Source organism: Chiloscyllium plagiosum, chromosome 37, assembly GCF_004010195.1.
Source record: "Chiloscyllium plagiosum isolate BGI_BamShark_2017 chromosome 37, ASM401019v2, whole genome shotgun sequence".
NCBI classification, from domain to species: domain Eukaryota; kingdom Metazoa; phylum Chordata; class Chondrichthyes; order Orectolobiformes; family Hemiscylliidae; genus Chiloscyllium; species Chiloscyllium plagiosum.
The window spans coordinates 19837547-19855921 of record NC_057746.1 but is presented as its reverse complement, the minus strand read 5'-3'; the positions used below and the strand labels follow the sequence as shown (position 1 = coordinate 19855921).

The 18375-nt window shown below is 42.8% G+C and overlaps 1 protein-coding gene across 4 annotated transcripts in view; it reads left to right on the top strand.

Annotated features, from left to right (window-relative positions):
- Nucleotides 1-6226, top strand: part of ppp1r10 (protein phosphatase 1, regulatory subunit 10) — a 39166-nt gene extending 32940 nt beyond the window's left edge. For all 4 annotated transcript variants that reach the window (XM_043678028.1, XM_043678025.1, XM_043678027.1 and 1 more), the window contains one exon: nucleotides 3203-6226. In XM_043678028.1, coding sequence (XP_043533963.1) covers nucleotides 3203-3312 — 110 coding nt within the window. In that variant the 3' untranslated portion in view covers nucleotides 3313-6226. The remainder of the gene's footprint in view (nucleotides 1-3202) is intronic.
- The last annotated feature ends 12149 nt before the right edge of the window (nucleotides 6227-18375 follow it).

The following is an 18375-nucleotide window of genomic DNA, read 5'->3' as shown; positions in this document are numbered from 1 at the left end:
CTTCAGCCCTCTATCTTTTGAATATTTTTCTGGATGTCTGGCCATGATTTAGTTACAAAGTGTACCCTCAGTAGCCCTTCAGCCACTAGCCCTTCCGACTTGAAGTGAGTGAGCTTTGTTTCTCACAATATAGATCACATCCACCGCTCTGCCCTCATCTATCCTCTTTGTTACTTCTTCCTCAATCTAGTTCATCAGACATGATTTCCCACGCCACAAAGCCATTCTGGTGATATAAAAGTTCACACAGGACTCGAAACATTGACCTGATTCTCTCTCCACACGTGTTGCCAGACCTGCTGAATTTCTCCAGCATTCTCTGTGTAACTCTGCCTTGAATAAATTCAGTCACTTGCTTGCCACTGCTTTTTTTGGCCAAGAGGATTAGTATGTGATTTAGGGACACCCACAGTGCTGAGGGGAAGGGCGTGGGATATTGACTCTGCGATGGTGAAGAATCAGTGATTATAGCTCACAATCAGGGTAGTGAGTGGCCTGGACAGGAACTTGCAACCTGCAGTGTTCCCATTTACAAATGAGTGACCCCTAATTGTAAAACGGCACCCCCTAGTTCTGAGCTAACCCACAAGAAGATATAAGTTTTCCACATCCACTTTGTGAAGACCATTCACAATGTTATACATTTCAATCATGCCATTCCTCAATCAATCAAGTCATCCTTTACTTGTCCTCCTGAACTCCAGCGTTAAAGCCCAACCTTAAGAAGTTGAAGCTCTTGTCAAGAGGAAGGAGAAGGCTTATATGAGGATGAGGCGTGAAGACTCAGTTAGGGGGCTTGAGAGTTATAAGTTAGCCAGAAAAGATCTAAAGAGAAGGCTAAGAAGAGCCAGGAGGGGACATGAGAAGTTGTTGGTAAATAGGATCAAGGAAAACCCTAAGGCCTTCTGTAGGTATATCAGGAATAAAAGAGTGACTAGAGGAAGGTTAGGGCTGATCAAAGATAGTAGTGGGAAGTTGTGTGCGGAATCTGAGGACATGGGGAAGCGCTTAATGAATACTTTTCGTCTGTATTCACATTGGAAAAAGGACAATGTTAGTGAGAATACGGAGATGCAGGTTACAAGATTAGATGGGATTGAGGTTGACAAGGAAGAGGTTTTAGTAATTTTGGAAGATCTGAAAATAAATTAGACCCCGGGGCTGGATGGGATTTATCCTCGGATTCTCTGGGAAGCCAGGGAGGAGATTGGAGAGCCTTTGGCTTTGATCTTTATGTCTTCATTATCGATAGGAGTAGTGTCCGAAGACTGGAGGATAGCAAATGTTGTTCCCTTGTTTAAGGAGGGGAGTCGGGACAACCCTGGGAATTACAAGCCAGTGAGCCTTACTTCGGTTGTGGGTAAGGCGTTGGAAGAGGTTATAAGAGATAGGATTTATAATCATCTATATAGGGACAGTCAGCATGGTTTTGTGAAGGGTAAGTCGTGCCTCACTAACCTTACTGAGTTCACCGAGAAGGTGACAAAACAGGTGGATGAAGGTAAAGCGGTTGATGTGGTGTATATGGACTTCAGTAAGGCATTTGATAAAGTTCAACCGGTAGACTGTTGCACAAAATATGGAGTTTTGGGATTGAAGGTGCTTTAGTGGTTTGGATCAGAAATTGGCTAGCTGAAAGAAGACGGAGAGTGGTAGTTGATGGAAGTGTTCATCTTGGAGTCATCAGTCATCAGTGGTATGCCACAAGAGCCTGTTTTGGGACCACTGCTGTTTGTCATTTTTTATAAAGGATTTGGATGTGGGCGTAGAAGGGTGGGTTAGTAAATTTGTGGATGACACTAAGGTAGGCAGTGTTGTGGGTTACACAGGGACATGGATAAGATGCAGAGCTGGGCTGAGAAGTGGCAAATGCAGTTTACTGCGGAAATAACTGGAATGCAGAGTACTGGGCTAATGGTAAAATTCTTGGCAGTGTAGATGAACAGAGAGAGAGATTTCTGTCCAGGTGCATAAATCCCTGAAAGTTGCCACTCAGGTTGATTAGAGTTTTAAGAAGGCATATGGTGTGTTGGCGTTCGTTGATTGGGGGATGGAGTTTCAGAGCCACAAGGTCATGCTTCAGCTGTACAAGACACTGGTAAGGCTGCAGCTGGAGTATTGTGTACAGTTCTGATCACCACATTATAGGAAGGATGTGGAAGCTTTGGAAAGGGTTCAGTGGAAACTTACTCGGATGTTGCCTGCTATGGAGGGAAGAAATGACTGAGGGAACAGAGGCTGTTTCCGTTGAGAGGTGACTTAATCGAGAAGTATAAGGTAAACACAGGTTTAGGTAGCGTGGACAGTGAGAGCCTTTTTCCTTGGATTGTGAAGGCTAACATGAAGGGACATAGCTTTAAATTGAGGGGGATAGATTTAGGACCAATATCAGGCTTACTTATTAGGGATCTGGAACAGCTTGCCTGCAAAAATAGTAGACTCTATGACACTAAGGGCATTGAAATGGGCATTGGACATACATCTGGATAATAATGCAACGGTGTAGATTAGATGGGCATCAGGTTATTTTCACAAGTCAGCACAACATCGAGGGCCTAAGGTGGACAGTGCTGTAACGTTTTATGTTCTATAAGGTCGCACTTTGGAATTGTGAAAATGATTCAAATAAGTCGCTCAGTTGGTTTCTGTTTTCTGTGTTGCTTTGGAAAAGAATAACCCTTTCATTGTAGAATTTAAAGTGAGTGTTTGAACAAGTTTAATCGTGCAGTATTGAGTAGGTGCAATGCCATGGCCATTGCAGCACCTTTGGCAGTGACAGTGTTTCAGCAGAACGACTGAAATGTTTATCTGTTGGCCTCCTGTGCATGCAGTGCTCAGTTCAATCCCATGCTATCCAGTCCTTTCTCAATCTCATTCCAGGTACTGTCTACAGAGAACAGTCATGGCTGGAATAACACAAGACAAGGGCAGGGCCTAGCCTAGCCTGTTGTCTTCCCTTCAGCAATTTGGGAAGGACAATACACTGTGTCCCAGGGAAGAGCGTTAAAACGAAACAAAATCGTCTTATCTGCCCCATTACAGTCTGAGTGAGCCTTTGTATTCAAAGGGTGAAGTTTTAAAATGATAGTGTGAGAGAGAAGGTTGGGGTGGAACTGGCTAGACCAAACCCTTTTCCTTTTGTATACTTTTCTTAAGTATGTTTTTTAATAATATTGTACTCTCTCTCTCTCTCCCCCAACAGACATGTCGAACAGACCCATGTGTCGGCATTTCATGATGAAAGGCAGTTGCCGTTACGAGAGCAATTGTGCCTTCTACCACCCTGGAGTGAATGGCCCCCCATTGCCATGAAATTCAACACCATCCGCTTTTAAGAAGTAACAAAGGAAAACTAGCGTCGGCTGTAAAGTGCAAGAATGTGATCTGGCTGGGCCAGACACTAGTTGCTGTGGAGACTTCTGACATCCCAGAGTGAGCAGGCCTCCCTCTATCCTGTGGAAAGTTTGAACAGTTTTCACTGCTGTATTACAGACGAGCAGGACCCTGCCTGGGTCTCCCATCACGGTCTATGTAGGCTTCTAAATAATGGAACTGAAAGGACATTAGGCTTGGGGTTTAGACCACTACAATATTATTGCTGTTGCTCAGATACTCGATCCACCTCCCAGTTTATTCCCTGTCCCTTCTTTTTCCCCCTGATCCTGAACCCTTTTTTGTGTTTGCCTCTGTGAGGCTTATTAAGGCAGCCTGAGTTGCAGATGAACTTTGAAGAGGAAAAGAGAACTGCTTATTCTCAACAAGGCTGCACCTTATACTTTTGCCAGGATGAAAAATAAACAAGACCGCCCTCTTCTCATTTAGTCATTGCGACATGTGATGAAGGGCATAGGGTGGGTTGGGGTGGTGAGCAGCTTGTGGGTGGTCTGCTGAAGAACTGGGAAATGCCTTCCTACCCTCTTTTAATCTGCTGGTCTGTTGTATTGGAAACAAACAGTGCAGAGAGGACATCCACATATCAGACTAGATAACTACTGAACATTTCTACCTCTGCATTTTTAAAAAAAAAACAGCGGTCAGCTATTTCAACACTGCATTCAACACCCAGCTGAATCCACTCTCCCTGTATCATGTCAAGACTTATTTTCCAACAAAGGAGAAAGTGTACTGAAATTGGAGCTTACCAGTGTTTTCCAGAGATCTCTTGTGGAAGTCCTCCTGATTTGTTTCGTGCTTGGCTCCTAACTTTGTTTCCTTTTCACATCTCTCCCCCACACATTACTTTTCCAGAGCAGAAGTGCTGATCACTTTTCAGTTGCCCTTTTGGTGTGCAGTAACTGAATTTTTTTTTCAAGCTATTTTTGTAAATATCTATTTTGTAATAAATGCTCTGCATTTACCTGATGGGATTGGGGGAGGGGGGCATCAGTGTTTGTGCTTTTAGTGGTTAATGTGTCTGACTCTTGCTTGTTTACATCAGTCCCAAGTAACTGCTTGAAGCATTCTTCCCATTTGCCCTTCCCTCGCTTAAAGTAGCTCATCAAACCCAGGACAAATTCCCTGTCAACTCCTATCAATTGCACACCATCTGGTATGGTAGAATACATTCACCAGAGTGGAAGGACATTTTTCCTTGCATTTGTCCAAACTAAAGTTCCTGAAGTATGGGTTATGGTGTAAATCTTTTGGCATTTCTTAAGGAGGTGATGATCTTGGCATGTTACTGGAAACTTTGTACAGGGAGCTGACCGTACAAAAGCCACAGTTTCATGCCCATTGGCAAAACTACCCTTACACACTTAAAGTATTAAGGAAATCCAGCTTAATCATAACTGCCTGTATAAGGGGTTTCAGAGTTGAGACTGAATTTTGAAGGAGGAGAATGTAGGGTGACCAAGTAGGTGAGAGCTAGTAGAGAATGTCAGTAGCTTAACACTGAAGTAAAGCATTGTAGTTTATAATTAAGATAACCTTCAATTGAGTAACTTCTGTTCAGTCTTGCCTGTTCCCCTTGATTTCTGATTTTGCACTTGTAAGAAAAATGTTGAAGGGTTCATTTCAGTTTTCTACTTTTTTGTACACTTGAGAGCCACAAAGGAAACATCCATATCAGTATCCAAATTGCTTGCTAATGGATGTGAAAGTAGTTGTTGATATCTAGTTTGGTGCTCAGTTTCATTCCAGGCCTGAACCTTATGATAGTTTAGTGGTAATAGGGAGAGAGGAGCTACTTTCCTGACCCACTGAACATACTTGTGTTCCTGTGAAGATTATTTCCCCAAATAGTTTGAGTGAGGAACTGTACAGCCATTTTTGTTTGTTTGTTTAACTAGAGCCCACAGCACTGTCTGATTTAATTTTTTTTTCTGGCTTTAACAGATGTTTGTGAATTAAAGCCCTGGCCTGAAATCAAAATTATAATTACTTGCTTTTTAATCAAGAAAATCTACTGGGCATTTCAGTAATTCACAATTGTCATTTGTCACAGTTAGAAATGGTATTTTTATAAAGGTTCGAAGGCAGGACCCCTAAATTGACACCTTAGTGTGATGCAGCCATTAGGAGGGAGCAAATGAGGGGTGGGGGAATGGGAAATCAGTATTGTTGAGGGTTAACCATTCCGATCTTCCCTCAGAATGGGAAGTTATTACAGTGTAAGAATGTAATGGATCTGCTGAGCTCTCTCTACGTGCCCCCTCTCCACCCTCGTCCACCCATCCAGTTCTACATTGCACTAACTGTACTGTTGTACATAAAACAATGACAATTTAATGATTTCTGGAACAGGGCAGTTACTTTATATTTCCTTTGAGATACTTTGTTTAATTTTACAGATGTATGTGTTCATTTTGTCAAGTTTGTTCATTTTTTATATATATATATTAAAAAACCCATCAGAATTGATGTGGTGATAATGGCTGCTACTGATCATTTTACAGCTCAACGTTTTCTTGAACAATGGATATTGTACAGTTATGTTCCTGTGCTTAAGAAAAGAATAAGTAACTGGGACATTTTTTTTAATAAACCAATAAAGTATTTTGAAAATGGCCTGTGCCTGTGTGCACCTATGAAGGTCTGTGTATTCAGGGATCTTTGCTTTCTACAAGCGTATTCTAATGTGATTTTTACTTTCTGTGAAAAGCATTGCTTGTTTCTTATTTTTTAGAGACTTATTATCATTGGGATAATCTTTCCCTGTAATCTGTGCTATCTTTTGTATGATATTTTATTTTCTATTTTGATAATAAAACATTGCAAAAGCACAGCTGTTGATGTTAATTTGTGAAACTGCACCACACGGAATGAATGAATGAAAGAATGAACGAACTGATGGAAGAATATGGAGGGTGGTTGCTAATGGGAATTAAGTCATAATTTTTAATTTAAATGAAATTCTGCTTTCAGTACTTGAATCTCAAATCCACTAATCTCCATGAGAGAGAAACTTAAAGCCATCATTACGCTTTTAAAATAATTATTCACAACTTGCTGCTAAATGAGCAGTAACAAGTAAAATGGTTTCAGCCTAAATGTAAGCACATTAAAACTAACATCATGACATTAAGGATAAGAAAAACTACACTATCGAATGAATCTTGAATTCAAGAATGCAGAGCTATGCACATAACAAGTCTGCATTAACTAGTTCTAGCCGCCCTGTGGGCATACTTTGCATAGCATAACCTCCTTCAGTATCTGATCTTGAACACGTTGCAAACAAGTTAAAATGCCCATTTAAGAGATGGATAACAAATGTATAAATTAATTCTGTAGCAGTAATGTTATGCCCATAAAAGGAAACATAACTATTTGGGGTTATCTAATTGTAGCTAGAACCTGAGTTGTATGTTCACCTAATCACCAGGTTTAGTTAGTTTGTTCTTCTCATTTCACCACCCATATCAACCCTGCACCTATCTTTTGTCAATCTAAAATTGTTTCTGGTTGAAACTGGAGAAAAGTGGGTACACAAAAAGCAAGCTGGAGTTTTCCTGTTGTACACCAAAAATTGCCTTTTAAACCTCTCCTGTCAACCAGTGGCTGTGTGAAGTACTGAAAATGAGTTGAAGTGTGGTGTATGGTGCAGTTTACAAATTAACCTCTGATTTTTTTTCTCCCAAGTTTGAGACAGCTCCTAATCTTTGCTATGATTAGGATCATTTGCAAAATTTGGACAACAAAATTAGGGAATGGTAATTTAGGGGAAAGAAAATTCTATGTTGATGTATGATCTAATTATAATTATTTAATTGATCTAATTTAAATGGTTAAATAGTTTCTAGCACAACTCTTTTTGTGTGATTGAATACTATGCAGTTAACCATGTCCTTTACTATTTCAGCTGCCTTTTGTAGGTAAGTTTGATTTGGCTTATTGCCACCTTTTCAAGAGGCGAGCAGAGAATTTTCTTTCTGTTAATTCATGGGATGTTGGTGTCACTGGCTAGTCCAGCATTTATTGGCCATGCCTAATCATCAAGAAAGGGCCTTCTTGAGCCACTGTAGTCCATTTGGACTTTTCAAGGGACAACTAAAGATCTATAATGAGTAAGATTATAATTGTTGAGGAAGTGTAGTCCTAGAGATGTACAGCATGGAAACAGACCCTTCGGTCCAACCCGTCCATGCTGACCAGATATCCCAACCCAATCTAGTCCCACCTGCCAGCACCCAGCCCATATTCCTCCAAACCCTTCCTATTCATACATCCATCCAGATGCCTTTTAAATGTTGTAATTGTACCAGCCTCCACCACATCCTCTGGCAGCTCATTCCATACACGCACCACCTTCTGTGTGAAAACTTTTGCCTCTTAGGTCTCTTTTATATCTTTCCCCTCTCGCCATGAACCTATGCTTTCTAGTTCTGGACTTTCCAACCCCAGGGAAAAGACTTTGTCTATTTATCCTATCCATGCCCCTCATAATTTTGTAAACCTCTGTAAGGATATCCCTCGGCCTCCGATGCTCCAGGGAAAACAGCCCCAGCCTGTTCAGCCTCCAACATTGGCAACATAAGGGAGTCTTGACAATGCGACTTGACTTAAAGAGCATCGTAATATGATTAGATAAAGTTTTATGAAAGGAAAATTTAATTTGACATTTGTTTTTGGCAAACTCAGCTCGTGTGCTAAATAAAGGTTGGTTATTATGCTTGGATTACTAAAAGTTGTTCAATGTAGTGCCAAGCAAAAGGTTAAAATATGCAAGCTAAGGCTCTTAATTATATTTATCAGAGTCATAGAGATGTACAGCACGGAAACGGACCCTTTGGTCCAACTTGACCAGATATCTCAACCCATTCTAGTCCCACCTGCCAGCACTTGGCCCATATCCCTCCAAACCCTTCCTATTCATGTCCCCATCCAGATCCCTTTTAAATGTTGTAATTGTACCGGCCTCCACCACTTCCTCTGGCAGCTCATTCCATGTACCGGCCTCCACCACTTCCTCTGGCAGCTCATTCCATTCACGCACCACCTTCTGTGTGAAAACCTTTGCCTCTTAGGTCTCTTTTATATCTTTCCCCTCTCACCCTAAACCTTTTCCCTCTAGTTCTGGACTCCCCCACCCCAAGGAAGAGACTTTGTCTATTTATCCTATCCATGCCCCTCAAGATTTTATAAACCTCTGTAAGGTCACTCTCAGCCTCCGATGCTCTATGGAAAGCAGTCCCAGCCTATTCAGCTTCTCCCTGTAGCTCAACCCCAGTAACATCCTTGTAAATCTTTTCTGAACCCTTTCAGGTTTCACAACATCTTTTTGCACGTTTGCACAGAGAATTGATTAATGGACAGGAAACTCTTGAGAGCATCCATCCATCTTGAGAAATCATTACATGTATCCAGGGTGTATGTCACTTCTGTATTGAACAGGCTGTAGAGATTGACCTTTAAGTGGCTATCTCCTTCTGGAGCTGGCATGGATGAATGGTGTTGGTCCAAGGTTGGGTATTTTCTCAGGCTCTCTAATGTTCTCTGCTTCTTCAATGCTCTTCCTGACTGCTTATCTTCAGGCACTCTAGCTTGCTGAGGACCTTCTATACATTGACTCTGATCCCAATTAATGTGGCGTCTTGCTTGTGGGTATCCTTGTACTGGTGACATGGGCAGTCTTATGCCAATAGGAGGCTTTGGAGCATATCTTTGGGGATGTGGCATCATTCACTTAGCTCATCTGACTCAGCCAATGTGAGTTGCTGACTTGAGAGGGGAGTTAGTCATGCAACACAGAAACAGACCCTTTGATCCAACTTGTCCATGTCTTATCCTAAATTAATCTAGTACTATTTGGCTCATATCCCTCCAAAACTTGTTCATTCATGTACCCATCCAGATGCCTTTTAATTGTACCAGCCACCTCCACCTCAACTGGCAGTGCGTGCCATAAATGTACCATCCTCTGCATGAAAAAGATACCCCTCAGGTCCTTTTAAATTCTTTCCCTTCTCATGTTAAGGCTATACCCTCTAGGTTTGGGCTTACCCTACCCAAGGGATAAGAGCTGGACTATTCACTCATCAATAACCCTCATGAGTTTCTAAACTCAATAAGGTGCTGGTGTTTTCTGAAGTTCCAAGATACTTGTATATTCCGTACTCTGTCTCACTGGGAGATGCTCAATATTTTCTGAGCTACAGTATAAGACATGTTCAACCTTAAATGGAGTATTGTGTACAGTTGTGGATGCCACATTATGGGAAAGATGAACAGATTGGAGAGAGTACAGAAGTGGTTTACGAGAACAATTCCAGGAATGAGAAATCCAGTCATAAAGATAACTTGAAGCAGTTGGGACTTTTCGCCCGAGAAACAAGGCGATTGGGTGGAGCTGGAACATAGAATAGTACAGCACAGGAATGGGGGGGCCTTTGACCCACGATGTTGTGCCGGACATGTCGCCAAATTAAACTAATCCCTCTGCCTACCTTTGGTCCTAATCCCTCCATCCTTTACATGTGCACGTGCTTATCCAAAAGTCCCTTAAATGACCCTATTGTATCTGCCACCTCCACCACTACCACACCCTGGCAGCATGTTCCAGACTCCTGCCACACTGTCTGTAAAAAAAAAACAAACCTGCACCTCACCTCTCCTTTGAACTTTCTCCCTTCTCACCTTAAATTGCAAGCCCCCTAGTTTTAGACATTTTGGTTCTGGGGAAAAAATTTCTGACCATCAACGATTCCAACCTCAGGCGACTGTCTGTGTGGAGTTTGCACATTCTCCCCGTGTCTGCATGGGTTTCCTCCGGGTGCTCTGGTTTCCTCCCACAGTCCAAACATATGCAGGTTAGGATGGATTGGCCACGCTAAATTGCCCATAGTGTTAGGTGCATCATTCAGAGGGAAATAGGCCTGAGCAGGTTACTCTCTGGAGAGTCGGTGTGGATTTGTTGGGCCAAATGGCCTGTTTCAACATTGTAGGGAATCTAATCTAATCTAAAAATCCCTATCTGTGTATCTCATAATTCTATAGACTTGTTATCAAGTCTCCCCTCACCCTCTGCCACTGCAGAGAAAACAACCTGAGTTTTTCTAGCCTCTCCCTTATAGCTCATAGCCTCTAGGCAGCATCTTTACCATCAGCAAGATGGCCAATGGCCTCACTGAGCTCTGTTATGCCAGGCTTTGCCGTCCTCAAGAGAGAGAAATCTGGAATGGTGCTGAAATGGAATCATAGAGTCATACAGCATGGAAACACACCCTTCAGTCCAACCTGCCTATGCCAATCAAATTTCACAAACTTTCACATTACCACGGAGGGACTGGAGAAGCTAAATTACTTGCCTTTGAGCACGTTTTTAACCAAACTGTGGAAACTTTTGTGACAGTTCTATCTGTGCAGGGAGAGATTTTTTTCCTAGTGCAGGCTAGTTGGTAGTCACAGAACACAACTTAAAGTATATGGTAAAAAAAAAAGTCAAGGGGCAGATGAGAGGTTATTTTACTCACGGAGCTCTGGTGATCTTCTTCACTCACAATGTCCCCCCCATCATACTGAGTATGAGACAGTGCCCCACTCTCCATCTGCTTGCTGGGTTCTCAATGATGCTGTTCCCTGTCTTTGCCTTGACTGAGTTCCTGCTGGTTCTGTTGCTTTCGTGATTCAGCCTCAACAGCAGATTGTTTGCTTTTGCAGAGTTCGGGAAGTAAAAATAGCATTTTCCTAGTTGGCAAGGTGTAATTAGTGGAGTGGCAAGGAACAGTGCTGGAACCTAAGCTGTTTACTTTCCACATTCATGGCTGAGAGTCCAAAAGTAATTATTCCAAGGATGTGGCCAGGGTTGGAGCTACAGGGAGAGGCTGATTAGGCCAGGGCTGGTTTCCCTGGAGCATCGGACACTGAGGGGTGACCTTATGGAGGTTTATATAATCATGAGGGGCGTGGATAGGATAAATAGACAAACACTGGCAAGACTAGATTAATTTTGGATATCTGGTCGGCGTGGACGGGTTAGACCAAAGGTTCTGTTTCTGTGCTGTACGTCTCTGTGACTATAAGTTTGTTGACGATACAAAACTAGGCATGAGTGTAAGCTGGGTTGGGGATGCAAGATATAGGCATGCAGGTAAAGTGAGTGAGCAACAAATAACAGATGGTTTGTCTATGTGTACGGTTATTCTTTCTCGTATTCATAGAAATGCAGACAATTCTTTAAAAGTATGAAAAGTAAAGAATGTTCAGACAGACTTGGCTGTAGTCCAATAAGGAACAAATAAAAAGTCATCATGCAGATCCTGGAAGCAGTTTGGAAGGGAAATGATGTGTCATTTTCACCTTTATCGTAAACGGACTGGCATCCAAGTGTATACAGCTTCGGTGAGACCACAGCTAGCATACTTAAGTAGTTTTGGTCTTGCTACCTCGAGAAGGACATATAAGGAAGGGTTTGGAGGGATATGGGCCAAGTGCTGGCAAATGGGACTGGATTAATTTAGGATATTTGGTTGGCATGGACAAGCTAGACCAATGGGTCTGTTTCCGTGCTGTACATCTCTATGACTACATCCCAAGGCTGTGAAGGAAATAGCTGAGGAGATAGTGGAAACATTGGTGATGAACTTCAAGAATAGTATCTTAGAGACATTACATCATGAGTTTACTAGATTGGTTCCTGGGATGAGAGAATTGTCCAATTAAAGAGAAGATAGTGGGATGATCTTTGTGAAATGTGTACATCTCTGAAAGGGATTTACAGGGTAGGCATTTACAAGATAATGAAGTCAGCGTGACTAAGGGGAAGAGTGGATGGGTATATGAATAGGAAGGGTTTGGAGGGATATGGGCCGGGTGCTGGCAGGTGGGACTAGATTGGGTTGGGATATCTGGTCGGTATTGACGGGTTGGACCAAAGGGTCTGTTTCCGTGCTGTACATCTCTACGACTCTATGACTAGGAGGCAGGGAACAGATGATGAACGCAAAGGAACTGTTGGTTTGAGGTGCATTTGTTTTAATGCAAGAAATGTAGTAGGTAAGACAGATGAACTTAGGGCTTGGATTAGTACCTGGGAGCATGGTGTCACTGCTATTACTGAGACTTGGTTGAGGGAAGGGCATAGTTGACAGCTAAACATCCCAGGATATCAATTCAGGCGGGATAGAGAGGGAGGTAAAAGGGGTGGAGAAGTTGCATTACTGGTCAGAGAGGATATCACAGCTGTGCTGAAGGAGGGTATTATGGAGGCCTTGAGCAGTGAGGCAATATGGATAGAGCTCAGAAATAGGAAGGGTGCAGTAACAACGTTGGGGCTGTAGTACAGGCCTCCCAACAGCAAATGTGAGAGAGAAGTACAAATATGGAAGCAGACTATGGAAAAATGTAGGAGCAACAGGGTGGTGGTGATAAGAGATTTAAATTTTCCCAACATTGACTGGGATTCACTTAGAGTTAAGAGGTCTAGATGGAGCAGAATTTATAAGGAACATCCAGGAGGGTTTTCTAGAGCACTATGCAAATAGACCAACTCAGGAAGGGGCCATACTGGACCTGGTGTTGGGAAATGAGCTCGGCCAGTTGGTTAATATTTCAATAGGGCATTACTTTGGCAATTTGATCACAATTTCATAAGTTTTAGAATACCCATGGACAAAGACGAGAGTGGTCCTAAAGGAAGATGCTAAACTGGGGTTAGGCCAACTACACCAATACTCAGCAGGAGCTGGGGAATGTAGATTGGGAGCAGCTGTTTGAAGGTAAATCCACATTCGATAAGTGGGAGGCTTTTGAAGAGAGGTCGATTAGAGTTCAGGAAAGGTATGTTTCTGTGACAATGAGGGATTGAAATGGCAAGGTTAGGGAACCATGGATGACAGGTGAAATTGTGAGACTAGCTAAGAGGAAAAAGGATGTATACATAAGGTCTAGGCGACTGAAGACAGACAAAGCTTTGGAAAAATATCAGGAATATAGCACCAATCTGAAATGAAGAATTAAGAGGGCTAAAAGGGGTCATGTGATATCTTTTGCAAACAGGGTTAAGGAAAATCTCAAAGCCTTTTATTCATATACAAGGAACATATAAAGAAAGGGTTGGCCCACTCAAGGACAAAGTTATGCGTGGAGTCAGAGAAAATGGGTGAGATTCTTAACTAATACTTTGCATTGGTATTCACTGAGGAGAGGGACATGACCGATGTTGAGGTTAGGGATAGATCTTTGATTACTCTAGGTCAAGTCGGCATAAGGAGGGAGGAAGTGTTGGGTATTCTAAAAGGTATTAAGGTAGACAAGTCCCTAGGTCCAGATGGGATCTATCCCAGGTTACTGAAGGAGGTGAGAGAGGAAATAGCTGGAGGACTGGAAAATTGCTAATGTTGTCCCCTTGTTTAAGAAGGGTAGCAAGGATACTCCAGGTAATTATAGACCAGTGAGCCTGGTGTCAGTGGTAGGGAAGCTGCTAGAGAAGATACTGAGGGATAGGATCTTTTCCCATTTGGAAGAAAATGGGCTTATCAGTAATGGGTAGCATGGTTTTGTGCAGGGAAGGTCAAGTCTTACAAAACTAATAGAATTCTTTGAGGAGATGACAAAGTTGATTGATGGGGGAAGGGTTGTAGATGTCATAGTAAGGCGTTTGATAAGGTTCACCATGATAGGCTGATGAAGGAGGTGAAGTCGCACAGGGTCCAGGGTGTTCTAGCTAGATGGATAGAGAACTAGTTGGGTAACAGGAGACAGAGAGTATTAGTGGAGGGGAGCTTCTCAAAATGAAGACCTGTGACTAATGGTGTTCTACGGGATCCATGCTGGGATCACTGTTGCTTGTGATGTACATAAATGATTTGGAGGAAGGTATCAGTTGCCTGATTAGCAAGTTTGCAGATGACACCAAGTTTGGTGGAGTAGCAGATAGTGAAGGGGACTGTCAGAGAATACAGCAGAATGTACATAGATTGGAGAGTTGGGCCAATGCGAGGTGATGCATTTTGGAAGATCCAATTCAAGAGTAAACTATACAGTAAATGGAGAAGTCCTGGGAAAATGGAGAAGTCCTGGGAAAAGAGATCTGGGTGTTCAGGTCCATTGTTGGTGGCAACGCAGATTAGTAAAGTGGTCGAAAAGGCATATGGCATGCATCCCTTCATTGGACTGGGTATTGAGTACAAGAGTTGTATAGGACTTTGGTTTGGCATTTGGAATACTGCGTGCAGTTCTGGTCGCCACATTACCAAAAGGATGTGGACACGTTGGAGAGGGTGCAGAGAAGGTTTACGAGGATGTTGCCTGGGATGGAAGGTGTTAGCTATGAAGAGAGGTTGAGTAGATTAGGATTATTTTCATTAGAAAGATGGAGGTTGAGGAGGGACCTGATTGAGGTCTACAAAATCATTAGCGCTATAGACAGGGTGGATAGCGAGAAGCTTCCCCCCTCCCCCCAAAAAAAGAGTGGGGGACTCAACTACTAGAGATTATGAGTTTAAAGTGAGGGGGGAAAGGTTTAGGGAGATATACGTGGAAAGTTCTTTACGCAAAGCAGGCCTGGAACGCATTGCCAGTGGAGGTGGTAGGGGCAGGAACGATAGTGTCATTTAAGATTTATCTAGACGGATACAGAATGGGCAGGGAGCGGTGGGATACAGATCCTTGGAAAATAGGCAGCAGGTTTAAATAGTGGAGCTGTATCGGCGCAGACTTGGAGGGCCGAAGGGCCTAATCCTGTGCTAGAATTTTCTTGGTTTTCCCCAATTGGGGAAATCCATGACACGAGCACAGTCTCAAGGCAATGGTTCAATCATTCAAGGCCTTAGGTTAAAAGAAACCTGTTTGAGCAGAAATACGTGAATCGCTAAGCTGTTGTACCTTATGTCATTGTAGATCATTTTACATTGGATATAGTCCATACTGGGACTGAGCTTTAATCTCTTAGGGGATCAAGGGAGTGGGCAGTAAAGTGGAATTTAGGTCGACCATGAGTCTTTACTCTCGAGTGGTTGAGAATTTTTAAAAGTTATGGTTACCTTTTGCTTGCTTTCCTTACGCTGACTTTGCCAGTGATAAATACATCTCAGGAATGAGTAATTTTTTAAAAAATGCCACAAATTCGCAGGCTACTGATCAGGTGCTTGAGGCTGGTGATGCTTTCTATGAGATTTCGCTTGAAGTCTCTTCAATTGTCTCAAGTCACATCTTGCTCTCAACTTAATCCAATTATTTAATTCGCTATTTGAAAATGTGTTTTCCATCTTCACTTCACGATTTTGGTCCATCCATTTGCTTGGACTGTTGCCTGGGAATTCCATCACCATTCAATGTCCAGCTGATCATAACTTGGTTATATTGCACGGACCATATTGCATTAATCTGGACTGTAAGGTAGTTTAAATCAACCTGTTTTGACACACAATTGGGGCAGGTGGGACTTGAACCTGGATGGGGTCATAGAGCATGGAAACAGACCCTTCGGCCCAACAGGTCTATGCCGACCTTAATCCCAAACTAAACTAGCCCCATCTATCTGTGCTTGGCCCACATTCCTCCAAACATTTCTTATTCAGGTAATTATCCAATGTCTTTTAAAGGTTGGCACTGCACCCGCATCCATCACTTCCTCTGGAAGTTCATTCCACACATAAACCACTTCGTCCAAAAAAATTACCTCATGTTTTTTTTCTAAAAATTTTTAAGGCGAATGTCCCCTGGTCTTGAAACCCTCAACCCTTGGGAAAAGACAACTACAATTAACCCTATCTATAAACCTCTATAACCTCCTACGCTCCAGTGAAAAAAAGCCCCAGCCTATCTTTGTAACTCAAACCCTCAATTCTCAGCAACATCCTGGTAAATCTCTAAAGCCGAATCTGCTAGTCTAGAAGTAAGGCGACCAAGGGCTCATGCCCGAAACGTTGACTCTCCTGCTCCTCTGATGCTGCCTGACCTGCTGTGCTTTTCCAGCACCACACTCCCCCTTTCACCGAGACCACCCTTGTGCCTCAAGAGCCCTCTTTGTTTTGTTATTCTTCATTAGTTTTCTTTGTTCATGGATAGTTTGCAGAGATGTTATTACACACTGCTGAAGCAAGTGGGGACCTGAACCCGAGCCTCCTGGCTTAGAGGTAGGATACTACAACTTGGCCACTGAAGTCTCTAACCTGTACTGTACAGTGTTTTACTGCTGATTGTCAGGAACAGCCATTCTCCCCCTCTCCTGATATCTCTGAACTAAAGTGGTTGCACAGCAATTCAAATAATGCCGCAGTAAATGTTGGTTCAACTTTGAAAAAGTGAGGTTCAGTTTGATGTTAGTCTGAATTCACCAGACCCACACTCTCACATCTCTCGATCCAAAACCAATTTTGAACCCACATTTACGAAGCACTGAAACTTTTTCTTTGGAAGGCAACAGCCAAGGATACAGACAAAAGTTAGGAATACATACAAAAATACCTTTATTACTTTTGCTATGAGTGAATACATCAAAGCATCTCAAGTGACAGTGTTAATAATTTGATAATGGTTACATTTTGTTTTATTTACCATCAGGATCATATGTACAGTGGAGATTCAGAGGTCTCGTGCACTTGCACACGTCCCATCGTCATTTGAGAAAACTGACCCTTGCAGAGTGGATTCTCTCCATGTAAAGTAACAGGGTCAATAATACCGAGCAACAGAAATGTTCAATGATTATTTAAATAGTGAGAACTTCCCCAGATTGCATGCCTGACACGGGTTCTGTAACAAACCTATGGAAGCCATCACATAAGGAAGATTACAAGCCTTGTCTCCTGAAGGAGCCATTGTCAGGAAGGCAGTGGAGAAGTGACAGTATCATTGGGCTAGCAATCCAGAGGCTCAGGCTAACGCCCTGTCTTCACTGGTCCCTGCTACAAGAGCACTTTGCAAATCTCGAGTATAAAGTGAGTCTCGGTAATGATGACCGTGACAATTACCTGCAAATCGATGTAAAAAGCCAACAGGTTCCTCGGTGTCTTCACAGAAGGAAATGAACACCTTGACCTGGGTTCGACTTCCATGTGACTCCAGACTCGCTGCTACCCTCTGCAATGATCGCGTAAACATCTTGATTTAAGGGCAGTTAGGGATCAGTAACAAATACTGGCCTGTCGATGATGCCTATATCCAATGAAATTTTAACAGTCCACTCACAGATCTCCTGTGCCACTGCTCAGTGAATGGGAGGAGGAACAGGTTACCTAGAGAGTGGTGAGATACTCACTCCCACACAGGAGTGGTTGAGGAAAACTGGGCAGATTTAAGGGAAGCTATATGAGCAGATGCAGGAGGCAGAACAGAGCAATAGGGTGAGATAAAGTTGACTCAGAAGGAAACATGATCATGATGCCTCAACACTAGCAGCACTCCGAAAGCTAGTGCTTCCAAATAAATCTGTTGTGTGATTTTTAACTTTGTCTACCCCAGGCCTACACCGGCACGTCCACACCACAGCATTACCACGAGCAGAGAGTGGACTAACCTCTGCGTGATGTTGGCAAACAGGACATGGGAGTGGTTCTGAGACGGCTACCAAAGTCCGAGATGGACTTTTCCCAGGGAGCACAAGGTTCAAACTGGGCAAATTCCCCGGAGACGCAGTAACAACTTCACACTAAATAAAAACCTTTCCTCCCTGGCAGAATATTTCAGCAGCCAAGGCAGTATTACTATACAATACACCGTCTTATCACATGGATATTTACATTTAAAACTGTTGCACTTTGAAAATCAAATCACACAGTGACAGGGCTGGAGTGGTAACCTTCACTTCAGTAAGAGCCCAGGAAACATGGGAGGGTTCTGTGCAGGAACATCCCTCGGGCACTGCTTGCACTGAAAGTGGTTCCTTCTGGCTTCACGCTCTGCTTATTTTACAAAATTACTGGAGTGATGCAGCTCAACCAACAGTCACTGTGATTTCTGCAAGACCTCATCTAGTGAACAAAATGGTTCTTC